This window comes from Thunnus maccoyii, chromosome 19 (assembly GCF_910596095.1).
Source record: "Thunnus maccoyii chromosome 19, fThuMac1.1, whole genome shotgun sequence".
Classification (NCBI taxonomy): Eukaryota; Metazoa; Chordata; class Actinopteri; order Scombriformes; family Scombridae; genus Thunnus; species Thunnus maccoyii.
The window spans coordinates 7,361,259-7,380,253 of record NC_056551.1 but is presented as its reverse complement, the minus strand read 5'-3'; the positions used below and the strand labels follow the sequence as shown (position 1 = coordinate 7,380,253).

The 18,995-nt window shown below is 38.8% G+C and overlaps 1 protein-coding gene across 6 annotated transcripts in view; it reads left to right on the top strand.

The window, feature by feature from the left end:
* vav2 (vav 2 guanine nucleotide exchange factor) overlaps positions 1-18,995 on the top strand; it is a 180,354-nt gene that overhangs the window by 157,477 nt on the left and 3,882 nt on the right. For 2 of the 6 annotated variants that reach the window (XM_042394963.1, XM_042394968.1), the window contains exons 9-26: positions 1,792-1,891; positions 3,444-3,539; positions 7,041-7,109; positions 7,316-7,402; positions 8,353-8,441; positions 8,537-8,669; positions 9,080-9,094; positions 9,386-9,495; positions 9,755-9,856; positions 11,699-11,787; positions 12,691-12,704; positions 12,881-12,899; positions 13,722-13,849; positions 15,919-15,990; positions 16,093-16,154; positions 16,475-16,591; positions 16,976-17,063; positions 17,180-17,303. In XM_042394963.1, the coding sequence (XP_042250897.1) occupies positions 1,792-1,891; positions 3,444-3,539; positions 7,041-7,109; positions 7,316-7,402; positions 8,353-8,441; positions 8,537-8,669; positions 9,080-9,094; positions 9,386-9,495; positions 9,755-9,856; positions 11,699-11,787; positions 12,691-12,704; positions 12,881-12,899; positions 13,722-13,849; positions 15,919-15,990; positions 16,093-16,154; positions 16,475-16,591; positions 16,976-17,063; positions 17,180-17,303 (1,514 nt within the window). The remainder of the gene's footprint in view (positions 1-1,791; positions 1,892-3,443; positions 3,540-7,040; positions 7,110-7,315; positions 7,403-8,352; positions 8,442-8,536; positions 8,670-9,079; positions 9,095-9,385; positions 9,496-9,754; positions 9,857-11,698; positions 11,788-12,690; positions 12,705-12,880; positions 12,900-13,721; positions 13,850-15,918; positions 15,991-16,092; positions 16,155-16,474; positions 16,592-16,975; positions 17,064-17,179; positions 17,304-18,995) is intronic. The other 4 variants (XM_042394967.1, XM_042394969.1, XM_042394964.1 and 1 more) reach the window with 3 other exon arrangements.

The window sequence follows — 18,995 nt, the reverse complement described above, 5'->3', positions numbered from 1 at the left end:
TCATGTGTTTTAGGAGCTGCAGAGTCAAGCTGTGGAACGTCTTTATAATCTACTTACATCAATAGTGAAATAAGTCTTATTACACGTGGCATTCTGTAACTTTTAAAATAGTCAGTGTTTGTTGAACCATGTTTTCATGGACAGCAACGTTTGTGTATACAGAGCTCTTTTTTCAGTTATTATTAAGATAAAACTCCCAATATTCCTGAATATTAAAAGTCAAAATGAGGGAAAAGATCAATATATAAACAAATATGTTGTTTTAAAAGAGTTAAGATTTGAAACTTAAAGTGCATAATATATATAATATATAGGTGTCTCTGTGTGTGAACAACTAGTAGAAAGAGCAGGAATCCATGTTATCTGGCAGAAGTTGCTCCACTGCTCTGTCATACAAACTCTTCCTGGTTGTTCTGTTTGCAGTGTTGCTCTTGTCTGCGTCACAGATCTATCAGAGGCTTGATTAGACTTCAGGGTGCCAGCTCTCTGCACCGCCTCGCCCCACTCAAGATTCAGATTAAGAGATTGGAGTGCCAACTCTACCAGGGGGGGGAGAGAGGGAGGGTGGTGGTGGAGGGGTTAGCACTACCAACCGTGCCAATGCCCTACTTTGACTCAGTGAGTGAGCGAGAGGAATGTGTGCCAATGTGCAGTGGCATCCTCCAGGCAAGATGACTTTGAACTCCTTCCCAGCTGAACCCAGCAGATCTGTGTCAGGGTTCCATTGTAATATCTAATGAACACAGCCTTCATATCCTCACTGCTTGAAATTAAGAGATTTTTTTTTTCCTCTCACGCTGATAAGAGGAACTCTGCAAAGCAAATTATATAAAGCATCATCTTTCATTAGTGCTCAGTTATTACGGTGAGAGGATGCCGCCCCTCCAAATATTGCCCTGGGATCAGAATCCACTCATTACTTATTCATGGTATTCACATATATTACTAATCATAATACATTTATTCACATATTCATTTATTTGCCCCCTGTAGTGCAGAATGACTCTCACACTGACCTATCAAATTGTGTTATTAATCTTAAAATTAATGTGCAGTGCATTGCCTAAACGCTGCAGGACAGTAACCGGTTCAGAGCTAATTGTGGACTCAAACTGCAATCTCCTTTGTCTCTATATTTTTACAAAGATATGATATATTTCTAACATTTTGAAAATTAAGAATAGCCTCATTAGTCCTTATTAAGCCTCATTCTTTAGATTCTTAACCACACATTGGGCTTTGAACAGGTTTTATGAGCCCACGTGGTGTATAATGTTCCCATACTCTTAGAAGACAAGCAAAATGTATCTAAATCAAAATCTCAGCTGTAGATTTCTCTTAATAGACATCAATGTTTCATTATTTGGAGCTCGAGCATTTGTAAGATGTGTTCAGCCGCAGTTGGTCTTTTGAGAATGAAAGTAGTTCAAGCCATAAAATGAAATGTCTGTGATCTGTGAGCCAAAGGCTGTGGTTACACTTGTCTTTTCAATACGTTTGTGATTGATGGGACAAACTTGGTCTTTACTCACATTCATTTTTACAGATCCCACTACTATGAGGAAAATATGAGTTTAATGATACACAGTGATTTGTGTGGATTCTGTCCACGTTACTGTCCAATGTCCAGTCTCCTCTAAGATATAAACGCAATGTGAGTGTGACAACCACAGAATGGAGTCTGTCTCTTGAGTCACTGTGAACAGATCTGACATAATAAATCCTTTATGATCACATAAAGTTCAGTCACGGCAGTATCTCATGTAACGGTTGAATTGTGTCCCTCACCAGGTTGTTGATCTATGGCCAGTACTGCAGCCACATGGAGAACGCCCAGAAGACACTGGATGAGCTAATAGCAACACGCGAGGACGTTAAGATTAAAGTAGAGGTAAGTGTGTAAAGGTAATATCACTCACCTTAAACACCTGACAGCCCACTGATTTATGTGCAAAAATAATACGCTCTACTATAGAAGTCAATACAAACTTTTACTTTCAAAGTGAGGGAGAATAAGGGAGCAGATAAGGCCCAGAAAGCTGTAATATGTAACTTAAGTGAACTCCATGCTACCAGCCTCTTCAGATACAGTATAATATAGTGGTATTATATGTAGTTTATCTTGCCTCTATGTTGCAATAATACACATTCATGTTACAGCTATACAACAGGAGCAAGTTGATAACATGTAACAAACTTATTTTATTTAAACCTTGTTATTGTAATTTTGAATTTCTTCAGTTTTTTACTACCACTAAAATAAAAGAAATCTTTCAAACAGAATAGCTACAGTGGCATCTAAAATAATGCAACCATTCTCCATAAAGATTCATGCAAACACAGTATATCAATCAATCCGACATCCTCTCTCACAAAATCGTTCGGCTCGTATGAAAGTAAAATTAACTGTTGAATAAATGATGACGTTGAAATAATGACTTAAAGAAATTCATAAACAAGGTCCAATTTGCTGTTAACATGCAGAAATTGTGATGAAATCAGAGAAGCAAATGTAATTTACAGAGATGCCCTTAGAACTTTTAAATTCATCATAATTTCTATTACATTGCACACTATTACCCCTTTATATAGGAGACTATGGTGGTAGGATACAGTTGATTTTGTAGTGAGTGACTTCAAGAGTTGTTTATCTTGTAATCTTGTTAAATGTGCTTTTGAAAGTTTTGAAAGTGAAAAAGTTGTATTAAATTTGCTATTTAAGTCTAGATGATATTCTGAGTCCATTTGTGCTGCAAGACCTCCCTCCATGAGCGCTGCTATTATTCCTTTCTACCAACAGATTCTTGAGAAGACTCTGAACTGATGGTAGCAGAATGCTAACGCCCTGCTGTAATAGTGGGATTAAGGCAGCTCAGCAGTTAGCAAGGCCAGAGAAATAGCACTGGTAGCTGTTGACAGAAAAAAAACGAGGTGATTACAGTGAGGGTAGTTGACATTGAGATACTCTCTGTCAAAATAGAAGAGCTTTATAACAGGGTAAAACAGCTTCTCACAGTCTCTTTACACAAAAACTTGTTTTTAAAGAGGGATAAACTGTCCCTGTTACTGCACAGTTATAGAAACTGAATAAAGAAACGCCTACACAAGCCACTGTGAAGGAGCCTTATAGGATGATACTAACAAAAGACAGTTTCTTATGGAGCTAGTGCAGAGTCTATAGAAATGTATTCATTAGTCAGAGGAATTTCTCAGTCAGCATGCAGGATAATTGTGTCGCTGGAACAGCCAGAGCTTTTGTGCCCTGAAAGAATAAACTGGCCTCGTTGTTGTTAATGGAATGCCCCGTGAATGTGTGGAAGCAATAGCAGCAATGCAAGAAGACACAATGAATTATTAAACAATGAATGAATGCTTGTTAGTAGGAAATGTACTGTGCTGAAATGTGTAATAATTACCCTGCTGCTTGTGTCATCGTTTCACAGGAATGTACTATGAAAGTGCAGGAAGGAAAGTTCAAGCTACAGGATCTTCTGGTGGTTCCCATGCAGAGGGTGCTGAAGTATCACCTACTACTGAAGGTAGGAGACATCTCATACCTGCAAAACCTACAAATCAGTTATTTTTACAAAGTTTAATCCTACAGAGGAAAGATAAAGTACATGAAACAACTAATATATTAAATAAAAGGACCTTCAGAGCAGTTTCAGCAACTTTGAATGCTCCACACCTCTTTTAATTTCTTTAAGGAGAGTCTATATGGAATTTACTACTCCATACTTTACTTTCCAGCTTTTAAACATCAAACACTTTAAGACAGCAACAAAGAAATGTAAACACGTCTGTAGAAACGTCTCAAAGTGCTCCTGCTGCATAATCCAGTTTTCCACCTCCTCATAGCTCCGAAGCTCTGCCAGAAGTAATGTTTTTAGCAATGTAATGGTAAAGCAATGATTGTCTATTTCCATCCATGTTCTCATAGACTCCCGCGCTGCTTCCTCTGAGGTAACATTTGTGACTTTTGAGCATAGTCTCAAAAAAACGAGACGGGAGTCCCCCTCTGTACCCTTGAAGCATGTGTCATCATCAGTTTCAGTGGATGTAGAGTTTAAGGGAGAGTTAAATGAACAGACGCTGTTTAAAGTAGACAACCTACAATTTGCTGCTTGAGTTTAAACACAGTATTAGGTTCTTAAATGACCATATAAAGCGATTATCTGACCTGATCACTCCCATTATATGACTCTGCATATTATAGATCCCCCAGCATATTAAACACTTGGCATCAAGTGTTGTGGTTTAAATGCGGAGGACAGCTTTCTCCAAATGTAAAAAAAAAAAAAAAAGTTTTTCTGTTTCTGTCATTGAGCTTTGACTGGTGACAGTTGTTCCTCTGTATTTGGCCAGTGATGTCATAGTTTTCCAGACTTTTCAGCCTTTCCACATGAAATTGTGACCATTTGTGACCAGTCCATCACCAATTTTGGCACCAACTATTTAGCCCTTTTGGAAAGTGTTCATTGCAGTTTGTAGCTTTGACAAGTGTTTTGTGGTACACACATACCGCTACTTGGCATTTAACATATTACAACTTGTGCTTTGGTTCAGATTTAAAGTATTTCATTTATTTTTTCCATTATAATTGCTTTGCCCTTTTACTTCAAATATGTAGGCTGACATTTTTATAACAAATAGAAACTACCAATAATTGAATCAAAAGTCTGGCTTGGTGCCAGTTTTTAATCAGTAGAACAATATATCAATGTCCTTAGTGTATAGCTTTCCAACACTGACAACATTTAAAAAAACATTTTTGGATCTACAATAGACAATATAACCAATATAATCTACTATAGCTACAGTATCATTGCTGCTGGCCTAGTGTGAAACAATTAGTTGATTAATTCAAGAGCTGACTGACAGAAAGTTTATCAACAACAATTTTCATAAATGATTAATCATTTTTGGCTCTAGGAACTTGCGATGGTAATTTGTCCTTATTTGATGACATTTTAAAGATGAAACAATTTATTGATTAATCCGAAATATAACATACCAATTAAATGACAATAAAAGAAATAGTCACACCCCTCCTCATTCCATTTCTCCTAATATGCAAATGTACATAATGTCTACTCACATCTCAGCCAACATTTTGTCCCTTGAGCTCTACTCCTGGTGTTCATGTATAAAACAAGCTGGCCAATGTAACATGATTAATTGACTTTGCATCTCAATTATGGATGAGCATATGAGTTTATGAAGCGGTGCATAATGGACTGGGGTGTGGGCGAGTGCTTGCGTCAGGTGATTGAAGGTCTACCCACAGAGCGCTGTGACTTCTCTATTAGTTAGAATCGAACCCCTGCAGGAGTTTCAGCAAGGCACTGAGGTCAAATCAACCGTGTGCTAATCAGATTAAACGCACCCCATTTCACTGCTTCCCACAGCTTTGCAGTAAAACGCTGTTGTATGCTGTGGCCCAGGGGCATGTCAGACTGACAAGCCCTGTTTGTTTGTGTGTGTGTGTGTGTCCGTCCGTCCATCCATCCAGTCAAGCCTAAGGGCACATCTTCAGTTGATGTTGTATAGATATCATCACAGTAGTGTTTCTGTATTTGGTCATGGTGTGAACACTTTATGTACTGTGGCTGCATTTAAGTAAATGTGAGTTTGAATATCTGATGGATTTGCAGTGTTTTTATAGTCAGGTGATGACATCTTTCATCTGAACTTCAGTGTATGTGTTGTACAGCAGCTGCCACTGTCCAGAAATAACAGCCTCACTCAATCAAAAGTGACAAATCACAGCATTGAAAAGATCTGCAGAGTCAGCTGCTCACTTGAATAAAAAATAAAGTGAACTGAGTTAAAATGTGGTGCAATAGCAATAATTTTCCTCTTGGTTGTACTGGTTTGCTGGTGGGAAGGCAGTGAGGGATTATGTCCTTGTCGCTGCACTAATGACTTACTGGTTGTTCAGGGTGCCTGCACAGTGGGGGTTGGGACTGGGGGTATGATATCCAACATGTTTACGCCTTCTGATGAAGCTCATTTCTAGGTGAAAAGCAGGCCATTTAATAGATCTACTGAACATTCCAAATAAAAAATTGGTAAAAATTGGGGAAAATTATATATGTCAAAGCTAACAGCAGACTGCGGCAGAACTTCTAACACGTCTGACTGAGTGATAATAGAGGCTGTTTGGATTGTTTTAAGATTTGGATACAAATATGGAGTTCATAATATGAAGCATTCACCTACAGCTCTGCCAAGATATCCTGTGTGGGCTAAATTTGCTGCACATGGGAATTCCAGCTGTCCGATGACAATAAAACATTTCTAGTCATTATAAAAGTAGCTTCCTATTGTTTGTTTCTCAGTCTTGTGCAACATGTCAGACATTACTCTCCAGACACTGACATAAACCTGGCTGACCCTAGTTGGTGCAACTCACTGCTAACAGTAGTTAGTTTATTTATATGTCATGTATGATTTTTACAACACTGCAGACTGGATTTGCCAATTTTTTATTTATAACACTATAACAGATCGGATAAGACTTTGTTTTTCCTTTTACACAAGATAGACACTAAATCTCACAGCGGCTCTGTAGCATTAAATAAATCACCCCAATAAGCCAGCGGAAGAGACAGGAGGCAGACGATCACAGATCAAAACAATGTAACGTAATTGTTATCGATTGGCTATGAGGAGGACAACATGATTTGCAGGGAACAACAAGTTTACCATTATTTTGTTACCATAAAGAACAGTCAGACCTGGAGGCGAATTACCAATCTCTCCGGCTTCCTCTTGTCTTTTATTTTTAAGTATGTTGTTGTTGATGGTGCTCAGCTGCATCTTGTTCTCAGCCACATCAGTGTCACATCCATAATCACAGTAAAGAGCCACTATACGTCTCACATTAAATCCCTCTCATTACTATAGGATTCAACGATTGCATCATACATTTGAATAAAGCACGCTGGATTTTTAAGAATTTAACAGGCTTTACAGTCTCTCAAACTACTGTTTTCTTACTAAATAATAATAATTATAATAATAATCTCCCTCCACAGGAACTTTTGACTCACTCAACTGACCGACCAGAGAGACAACAACTCAAGGAGGCTCTGGAGGCTATGCAGGTCTGTGTCACACATGTGTTTGTGATGTGTGTGTTCATGAGTGCACTTTAAAAAAACATTACATAATAACTCTACAGTGCTGGAAGCCAAAGCTGTATAAATTGTTTCATACAGCTACTGTTGCTCACAGTACGGTAAATCTACCATGATATGACAGATGTCAGAAAGATTTTTAGTTTGAAAGAACATTTGCTTCGCTCTCTCAGGACTTGGCCATGTACATCAACGAAGTCAAGAGGGACAACGAGACACTGAAGAAAATCAGTGAATTCCAAAGTTCTATAGAAAATCTTGTAAGTACTGTGACCTGCTTTGTTACTTATTTTTGTCTTAGAGTTGTTTTCTTTATCCCAGATTGTTGAAGGGCCCTGAAAACATATTCAGCTTCTTACTATAGGTGACAGGATCCTACATGAACATGTTTTTATCTGTCAAAGTTAGAACAATACTGCTAATTTCATATGAGAGATTTCTGTATTTGGATTTTTGTCTGTGCTCTTCTCACTCATTTGAAGTACTGTAGGAGAGGCTGGAAAAGGTGATGTCAGGTATTTCACCTCATGATGCCACCTTTTGGTAAATTTATATCATATATGATCCAATTTTCTGGCTTTCTTTTGTAATTTATAATACTAGAAAGAAGTCAGTTTTCATGTATAGAACCTAATACACCAGCACTAATGTTATCACCAGGCTGGAATATAATGTTTGTCAGCGTGATTAGTCACTGAGCATCACAGAGCACTTACCCATTCTTGAAAATGTCCATATTTTCTTTCATCTGCTGGGAATACTTTTTTGCAGAACATGAACAAGAGACATAGACATTAATCCCAATCTGATGTTCACTTCTTATAATATTCCTAACAATATTTCTAACAACAGATTTCTAACAACCCTGTCATTGTTTCTTTCTGTCACCATGTTCCCCTTTCTGTCACTCTTATTCCCCTCACTTTTCCTTTCCTGCTGTTTCTTACTGAGTACCTGTGCCACAGATACAGTAAATGCTGGGGAACCACCAGTAGAAGTTTTCACTTTAAAACTTAACTACAGCTTGACATTTGGATTAGATGGATGGAAATGTAACCATAGAGGGGTTCAATAGTTTCCCATTTGTACCATTTATTATATTTGGATTCTCTCTGAAATTCTGATTCAGCTGAATTATTTATGGTTTCTCATTAAATTTAGAAATATAGTATGCAGTGGACTTACACTCAGTGTGTCTGTGTGACTTAAGCAGCAGGTGAAACTGGAGGAGTACGGGAGGCCAAAGATAGACGGAGAGCTGAAGGTTTGTTCCATCGTCAACCGAACAAAACAGGACCGGTGAGTCTGAACTGTGCAGAAAAACAATTATCCCATTACGAAAGTGACATTTTCTCATCACCAAATTAACAATGAATTTGTGTGTATGTCTTTAGGTATATATTCCTGTTTGATAAAGTGGTCATTGTCTGCAAGAGGAAAGGATATAGCTATGAGCTCAAAGAGATTATTGAACTGCAGTCGTATAAAATGTCAGACGACCCCATGAACAACAGAGATATGAAAAAGGTAAGAAAATCATCCTATTGGTTTCAAAAAAAACACAGAGCAGAACAATTTCTGATGCAGTGATATCTTTCTAAAAGGCAGCCAAGCTAGTGCAGGTGATGAAACATCCTGTGTAATCATTACAAATGTTGCCCTTGAGCTGAAGGAGCGTGTTGATGGTAATTTCAGATATGGAACTCATGAGTAATGCATTGAAGTGTCAGATATGCATTGTGCTCGCCCATGCTTGAAAGACCATGTAAATGCAACAAAGGTCATTTAGGATTCATTAAAAAAAAAAAAAAAGAGTACTGCAGTGCATTCCGCCACCGGTCTAACATGGCTTTTTGTTTTGAATCTGCATGTGTCTGTCCATGTTGCATGTGTAACTGGGTCTTTCTCTGGTGTCTTTCTTTTTGCATGCTTACCAGTCGAGTGGAAAAATGGTAAGCTCAAGTGACCCCTTTATTTAACTCATCTTCTCATAGTGGCCTATTTTTGGCAGTGGTGTTTTTTGGGGTGTCATGCCGTGATTGCACGCGCACCCGCCGGCTCTCTGACTGGCTCTTCAGCTTTTAGTCAGATGCATCGCTAAAGCATGTGAAGCATCTTATAGTTCTGAATTAAATCTGACCATATTTACAGTGTGTTTTGTATATATTTATGTGGAAATGCAGGTATCAAAAGCTTCTTTGTTTATCTCTGCCATCTGTTATTCACTCACTTTTCCTCCCCAGTGGTCCTATGGTTTCTACCTGATCCACCTGCAAGGGAAGCAGGGCTTCCAGTTCTTTTGTAAAACTGAGGAGACAAAGAGAAAGTGGATGGAGCAGTTTGAAATGGCCATGTGAGTATGATTCTATGGTAGGGTTGGGCTATGTGAACTTCTGTCTGTCTAAACCAGAAGGTAATGACCATTTTTGGCTAATACAGTGAACCTACATACTACAACCTCATCACATCACATTGATGAAAAAAATATCCTGTAATTTCTGTCATCTCAGGATTTATATCAGCATTACGCTCAAACATATTACATGGCAAAAGAAGTATTGTTATCTGTCTTGTCCAATTAGGTCCTCTCATTCATTATTATTACGTTTCAGGTCCAACATCAAGCCAGAGAGAGCCACAGCCAATCAGCATAACTTCCAGATGCACACGTTTGATAAGAACACCAACTGTCGAGCCTGCAAGATGTTGCTGAGGTAACGACCCCGAAAACTCTGCTGCTGATGTGCATAACAGCACATTCATATCCTACAATGAATAATGAATGCATCCACATGCAGACTTTCCAAGGACTATCTGGCAATATTCACTAGGAACAGAGATTTCTTTTTCAGTGTTATTTGTACAATCTGGGCGTACTTGTATGTGGACTCATGTAAAAAGATACTTTATACACCCTAAAAATGCTTATGTAACAGTGATACAAAGATAAAGTGTTTTATGCAGTGGTGAAAGAAGCAGTCAGGTCATTTACTTACATAAAAAATAGATCTTTTGCAATACCACAATGTGAAAATACTCTATTACAAGTAAAAGTGAAAAATTTGCACTTTACATTAGCATCTAAATATGTTTAACGTAGTGTATGGTTGCTTTGAGAGTAAGCAGTAAACAGTATACTGTATATTATATTGTTGTATTATTATTACTATTAACTATAACTTGTACGCAGCTTTTTAATGTGAAGCAAGTTGAGATGGAGCTAATTTTAACTAGTCGACAAAACAAAACAATCTCTGCTCATGGTCCACTTATTCGCCTGTTCTGGAGCTTTCAATTGTGTCACACAGTCCTCGTCAGCAGTTTGCTCAGTTGTCATAGAGCTGTAGATATTCAAACTGACAACAGAGCAAACTTAATCTGCTGATGAAGACCCTGTGATATGGTCAAAAGCTCCAGAACAAATGAGTAAGTAGACCCTGACTGTAGATCGTTTTGTCAACTGGTGTTTCCCGTTTCCAAGAGTCAACTGACAGGCTTAATTGTAACTACCTTACATAGTTCATTATGTTTAGTTCATTAAGTTTTCCTTTTTAAGTAAAATTTTATTCTGCAACAGTAATAGTAACTACAGCTGTCATAAATGTATTGGAGTAAAAAGTAAAATTTTTGCTCCTGAATTGCAGTAGAGTTTCAATATCAAGTAATGGATACAAATAAAATATCTGAAAAGTATATTTAAGTACAGTACTTGACTACTGGTTTTATACAGCAGTAATGTTGAACTGCACATTGTTAGAAGATGTAACACTAGTAAAAGTAGTGTTAAGTAAAACATTTAAATGCATCTAAAGAGCAAAAATTAGAGGAACTGGAGTGCTAAATTGAAGAGACATTTGGTGAGCAACAAACAAACAAACAGACTTAAATCACAGAGGGAATGGTTTTTGGCTAACGTAGCCCCTCATTACCGTACTGTAAAAGCAATCTTTGGAAAATGCACTTCTAAGTCTGACTGAGGCTGACGGATGATATTTTAAAAAAATTCTCTTCCCAACAACACCCGTTGTGTCCCCGAGCACACCTCCTCCCATGTGAGAGAGCTGCTCTACTGCAGCGGGGATAACCCATGTCACTGAATCACCACTTTCACCTCTATTACAGTCAGCCGGCTAAACTCCACTCTGTCTATTGACCCACAAATTTCATGGCTTGGCTGACCTAAATTCACAGAGCCAGTAGAAGCAGGGACCAGCGTTCTCACTCCCTGCTAGATGCTAATTACTGCTGCAGCCCCAGCAGATCCTGTCGTGATTTATGGCACTTACTATTCAACATGGCAGTGTGCGATGCACGCAGTGTTACAGTATCCGTAACAAATACGGTTCTGGAGTACATGGTCTTAAATGGAGCGAGTTTATTTTGTGATTTTAAAGGATTGCAGAATGGAAATGATGGAGAATGTGTAACCAGGTCTATAGTAACAAGCAGCCATTCCCCTTGTGTGTTGTACTTACAAGAAGTTAATTTGTGTCTGAGACACTTCCTGTATGCATTACTGAGACATGCATGCATGTGTGTATGTGTGTGTCCTCTAGGGGCATCTTCTATCAGGGCTACTACTGCTCTCGCTGTGGAACAGGAGCACACAAAGAGTGTCTGGAAGTGATCACCATCTGCAAAATCAGTAGGTTTTTCTTTTGCTTCTTGACTGAGCAATGTCTAGATTAAATCGTTAATTGAATAATGTGTGACAGACATCATTGATGTGTATGACATTGTAATGTAATATCTATTTGATTTCTGTTTTTGACCAAATTAATTGTGATTGGTGAAATTTAATTAAACTGATTCTGTGGGGTTCCTGTGGGATCACAGGACTGTTTTATGGTGTTGCTGGGTTTAGTACCAAAGAGAGAAACCATAACTACTGTAAGGGCTCTGGCAGTCATTTCATACACTACAGCCTTTTCAACAGATAGGGCCATGATGAGTTATTGCTAACCTTTTTTGGCTTTTAACCCCTTAAAATGAAGCAGCGCCTGCTTGTTACCCATCATGACAGGTTCCATACATCTATGGGTTATGAAAACTTAAAATTATCCAATCATTCACAAGAAAAAATGGCAAAGAGTTAATGTCTATAAAAGTAAATGTCATTTTCTTTAGCATAGATAGTTGTTTTGCTTTTTTCTTCTCTCTGATCATGTTAATCATCTTACCAGCAATCACATAAATCCCACTGAGGGGGTCCTGATAGCCTGTGTGGGAACTACTGATGTACTCAACATGAATTCAGAAAACCATAAGCCTGTTTTGACCACTTCCCATGGTTCCTTAGGTTAAGAACACTGAAATACTTTAGTCAACCTGAAAAATAGTGAATTTACACTGAACAGAACAGGTAACAAAAATAGGACTGATTGGGAATGGCAAGAAATAAAGGGGCCAGGCAGGCCGTAGCAAGAAAATATCACATGCTTGTTACCATGCTGTATAGTTTGGCAACTTCTGCTTTATCTGTGGTTGCCTTACATCCACTGTTTGAATCCTCTCTGACTGTCTCCATATCTTTTGCCTTTTGTTTCAGATCCTCATGACTTGGTGAGTAGACATACATCAGTCAACATAATTAAACAGTATTATCATCATTATTGCATCCTCTCATTACCAATTTCCCACATAAAATGTTTTTTTTCTTTATAAAAGATTAAATGATACAAATAAGATGTTTGTTTGGTAATTGTATTGATGATCATGTATTTGCTCCTCTTTTATAGGAGCCTGGAATGTCATCAGGTAAGAGCACTTCCTGTCACCTAAACATGATAGAGAAGAGATAAAGCTGGATATTCGGTCAGCTGTCTTCTCACAAGTTTGCTATAGATACATCTGCTGCAAAGCTCTCTACTGCCATCTAGTGGATAGGACCACTACTTATGAGCCACAACAACATTATCAATCATCAACAGTGGGTGGCAATGTATAGATGTATATGGATATACAAAACATTATTTGAAATTAGAAAACTAGAAGGCCTTTGGAATAATGAAGGGATATCATTATTTGTCCACAGTTTCTTGAAATGATCAATAGACAGGGCTCAGTCTGGAGAGAATGAGATGGAGTTTGACATTGCACACCATGTCGCTCTTTAGAAGTCTGGCTTTGTATTTTTTTGTGCATGTTTGCCTGATAAGATACTTCAAAGAAGACATGGAAAAGGGATACAATGCAACAAAGATCCTGGTCCAGATTTTACTTCAGGATATTGTGGTTGTACAGTGTATGTCTAAGACCACTGCATCACTTAGAGGGCAAGATTTCTATGCAAAAACAGTCCTGCTTTATCAGCCTAAATCACTGTGTTACATGTGAAACTGGAGAGGGAAATCCAAACTACAGTGAGCAGTGCTCTGAGATCTTTGACTCTTTTATCCCTTGGTATACAATAGCATAAAAGCACCACAGACTGCCCAAGAAAATACATTGACAACACATCACATGATTTATTGGTACTGACAAGAAAAGTGAACTCTCCTTGCCTGGTAGAGCTACAAAATATGCAACTTGTTTCTCCCACTTAGCTCTGTCAATACTCACTGCAAACACTGTTTTCAGGTCCCAAGATGGCAGCAGTGAGGAACTACCACGGCACACCGGCACCTCCAGGGAAGACGCCTCTATGTTTTCAAACAGGAGATTTTATCGAGCTGCTAAAGGGAGATCCTGACACCACGTGGTGGGAGGTACAGCAACATCAATTCAATCTGAAAATCACATACCACTTTGACACATAGTGTGATGTCATTATTTAGACAGTTGATGTTGGCTCAATGTACTCCAGAACATTAAGTACTTGTTTCATATTGGGTGAACGGAGAAAGCCCTTTGTTTTGTATGAGAAGATTTACAGCTCTCCATCTGATGTGGATATAATCACCCTCGAATTAAAGCAGAGTCAGCACCTCAACCTTGTAGTCATTGATTCATGTCTAATCCAATGTGCTGTAGTTCAGAGCCAAAACAAAACTCCAAATACTGCCTGCCAATTTAAATGAAAGAATTTATCCTTGGTATTATTTCGGCAAGTATTTCTCAAGATGTGAAATCATACAATTATATCAAACCTGGTATATTGTAGATACCTGGCAATGTTTTCCATTTTATAAGTTCGTAGTTCTTAATTATTTAGATGCCTTTTGAAAACTTTATGAAACGACTTTGACTCTGTCTGAGAGTTACAAGAGTGATCCTGTCCTTTACCTGTTATTGTTACCTCTGACATACCAAAGACAAGTAGTGTCAGATCCAGGTAAGGAGCTGGTTCACCAAGTCAGGTCCCATAACCTGCATTCATCCATCACAATACTCAGGGTTTTCTAGGATCTTGCTTCAGAACTAACAGAGTTTTAAAAATGACTCATATGTGCATATATGTGCTGTGTTGCACTAGAGACATATGTTATTGGTATGCACTCATGATAAACAGGGCCTGATTAATTTATGGTTGAAAGTACTGTTGTTGTTGCCTTAGGGGGAAAAAATGGTATCAACACACCATTTATGTTTGACAGCCACCTATTTTTATTTGTGGAGAACAAATCTGTTATGGTTGCATAGGCTAAAGTTGTGATATTAAAACAGTGTTACATTTCACACATAACATTTAATTTCAGGTTTATTATATTTAATTTCAGCACCATGCACTGTTCATGCAGTGTACACAAGCCTTGTGTTTATTCTGTTATCTACAGTTGATTTGTGAAAAAAGTATGTAAAAGGTTTGTCAAAACCTCTGTTGCTTTTATCAGAGGGCCAAATATTTTTGCTCGAGGGCCCTGGATTTTGCCCACAGGCTGCTATTTGCCTACCACTGTTTTAGGGATTTTTACTTTGTTGACAGACAGGAAACATGGGGTGAGAGGCGGGAATAACATGCAACAAAGTTTTCTGACCAGATTTGAACCGGGGATGTTGTGGTTATGTGTTACGGGTCATAGACCATTAGACCACCAGGATGCTCCACACAGTGAATCTTTTGTGTATGATATAATAGGATAGAATAAAGTTGTTTTCCTGTTGAACCAAAGTCAAATTCCTTGCTGATTCTCAGATTCACGGACGCTATGAAGGCAATCCCTCTTCTATTCCTTAGAGCACGTTGCAGACTTTTATCTATCATTAGCAAAGGTATTAATCCTCTTTTAGTCAAACTGTACCTGCAGACCTGGAGGATCTTCTAAAGTGAATTAGACTGGATGACAGGAGCTCTACTTATACACTCTTCTCTCCGGGCACTTTTGACATTCCTGCTGAATCACTGCCTCTCATACACTTTCAGCTTCTTGTACCAGGCTACAGGCTAGCTTTTCTCAGAGTGACTCAGGGCAACTCTCTGAAGCCATTAATTTACACTTAGTGTATTAGGTTATCCCTCTACAACATGACATTTTAATCTCTTCATGCAATGTCAATGGATGTGCTGAGCTTAAAAATAGATTGCTTTAGCTAGCAGGCATTTCTGTTAAGTTCAACTTATCTGACAGATGTGTTCATTTCATTGCCGGTGCAACACCTAGCATCAGTGTGTAATGTGATGTATGATGTATGTATTGTATATTAAGTTAAAGCCAGTATGTGATTATTACTGCACGTAAACTTCTATATTTCTTATCTGGTACTTTAATTAATAACTGCTTTTATTTCCTTTTTCATTGTGTTTTTCAAAGTTCTAATGCATTTATTTGCCTTATGTAAAGCATTACTTTATGAGTTGCCTCTGGGTTTGAAGTTCTGTCCTTCCTTTATCTTCAAGGGAAAGCTGATACAAACACAAAAGAGTGGCTTCTTCCCCAGTTCATGTGTAAAACCTTGTTTGGACCCAAAGGTAAGTCATTTATATACATACATACCCTACAGTAGGTAGTGAATCATTACAATGTGTTTGATTTCAGGTTCTTTAATATGTAGTGTGTGTTATTTGTGACAGCCCTTCCAGTCATTATCCAGCCGGCAGTCCTCAAGGGAAGCAGACTACTATGGATATCCTTGGTAAGATCCTTTACTTTTGAAGGTTGTGATTTTAAATTAGGTCATCTTCACACTTTTAAGGCTCTGTTCACTATATACTACTATTACCCTGAGGTCGCTGTTCTTTAATTACTTCAGATCCATTAATGTTAACAGTCTGTACTGTTAACTTCATGCATTACTTCAAATTAAAACAAACTGACCCCGGACACGACCGCTATCAAAAGATTAATTACTACACAGTTGTTTGATGTCAAGGATTTTTAAAGCCTTTACCATGTCATTTGATTATATAACTTTGCATTTGGAGGTCACAACGTTTATTCTCTGCTTCTCTGTAGGTTTGCAGGGAACATGGAGCGCCAGCAGGCCGACAACCTTTTAAAATCCCACAGCAGTGGGACCTACCTTATCAGAGAGAGGACAGCTGAGGCAGAGCGCTTCGCCATCAGCATCAAGTGAGTTTTTCACATTTTACAGCAGAAAATCTCGAGGGAAGATTTTTATCCACCACTCTTTGGGGAATAAACATTCTCATGGGACGACCCAGTCAGCTTTTTCCCTGCTTCTTTTAGCTCCGGCTAATTACCATTCAGTAATTGCTTTTTTTTTTAAATCCTGTTTTTTTGTGTGCATTTCCTCTAAGAGAATGCATCCCAAAGACAAATAATGTAGTTCTTACTGGAGCTGTCATACAGTGATGTATTGTCTTCAAGTCTCTAAGACAGTTGCAAAGATTCTGTCGAGAACAAAATTTAGACCAATAAGAATGACTTCATTTTGATCTACAAGACTTCTCGGTATACAACAAAACATCTGATTTGGTTTGGATGGTTTTACAGATTCAATGATGAAGTGAAACACATCAAAGTCATTGAAAAAGACAGCTGGATTCACATCACTGAGGCCAAGAAGTTTGAGAGTCTTTTGGTAAGTCAAAAGTACCACCGCCCACACAAACATACCCACAGCACTTTGGGTCATGTCAGTGTGAAAGCAGAAAAAGACATTCAAGTGCTCACAATTTCTCTGCTTCTATTTAACAGGAGCTAGTGGAGTACTATCAGTCCCATTCACTCAAAGAAAGCTTCAAGTTGTTAGATACCACATTGCGATATCCCTACAAATCGAGAGAACGCTCGCTAACACGGGCCAGTACGCGTTCACCAGGTAAGCTTTCTACAGGTCAGCCAGAGCCACACACACACAGTGATGAGATGACTTTTAGTCTGGGGTTAAATATCAGCCAATTCCAACACACAGCTTGACCACAGTAAATACTTTCCTGCTGCAATATCTGTGCTTTCTTGTTACCTGATGCAATTTGTTGAAAGCAAAGTTTGATGATGCAACATTTCATGAGCAACAGATTTGCTTACTATAATAACCTGTTCTGTGCTGAGTTTTGAGATGTTGTTTGTGTTGCTTAATGAACAAACCTATAGGCCTTACTAGGGTAAGGCTTAATCAGAATAATTTATGCAAATATGTGGACTTACAGTGGAGATTTGAAGTGACTAACACTTGTCTGGCTAGAGTAGAGATAATTAGATTTTTATAGAGCACCTACAGAAGGCAAGATGTCAGATGAAGTGAACTATGCACTGTGTTCAGGTCATTTTCAGTTTTGGCTTAATTGGTAACCTGCACCTGATGACCCACAAAGCAGCACGGCCATGTCCTTGGCAAGCCTGACAAGCTCTCCTCTTAGCCCCGTAGCTTTTTCCCAAAGTCAAATTTTCCCAAAGGGTTTAGGACTCACTCTTGTTTTCCTGATAGATGACCGATGGTCAAGAGCTTTGGGCACTGACCAATGGAATGAGATCAAAGAGGTGGCGTGTGGCCAAAATTAGTTTTCTATGCAGGGTGGCTCAGACATTTGGACAAGAGAGTAGAACTGCTACTCCTTCATGTTGAGAGGGGTCAGTTAAAAGGAGTGTTTCAGCACTTGGATATCTCCCTGTGGCGATATACTAGGTGGTCCAGAGAGGAGACCACGGGGCAGACCCAGGACATGCTGGAGAAATTACATGTCCAATCTGGCCTGGGAATGCCTCACACTCAACCAGGAAGAGCTAGAGGACAAATGGATGGATATTTTGGTCCAAACTGACAACACATTGTATGTCAACTTATATAGCTGCCTGCCTTTATGAATGATCATGACATTACTAATTTGAGTCTGAAGAGACGTTATAATGTGTAGGTCCAGCTTGCAAATGTGATCCCTTGCAATCTTGGCTGCGGATGTAGCAAGGGAGGGTAAAATAAATGAGGCAGAATGACTCCCACTCTTTGTCTTCACTTGCTCTCTGTTCCTCCCCAGGCCAGTGACTCTCCTGACTCATCCAGAGAGGAATGGAGAGAGGCCAGAAGGGAAGGGGGCAGAAAAGGAGACAAGCAGTGAGAAATAGATAAAGAGAGAAGGACAAAGAGGAAGAGTTTGTCAGCTAACTCAGAGGCCTGTGGACTGGCTGTCTGAATTGGCTGCCCTCTCTGTCCATTAGACTGTATGAATACTGGCTGTGGCTCTGCACTGGCTTCTGTCCTGCATTGGCCTGCCTTTATTCACTCTACAGTAAGACCCAGTTGGCCACTACAGCAAGATCATTTCCCTCCTGTTTTGGATGAATTTGGAAATAGATGGAGACAATTGAGTATTTGCTGATGATGATGTGCTCTCGCTCTCTCTCTGAATATGTTCACACTTTTGGTATTGTTGTGGCTGCAGCTGCGTCGTACCCAGGGATGCACATGGAAACAGTGGTGGGATTAGAAAGGATCTGTTATGATTAGGAAGCATCTATGATCACACAGTATAGTATCAGTGAGCTTGTTAGGAGCTGATAACAATCATGGCCA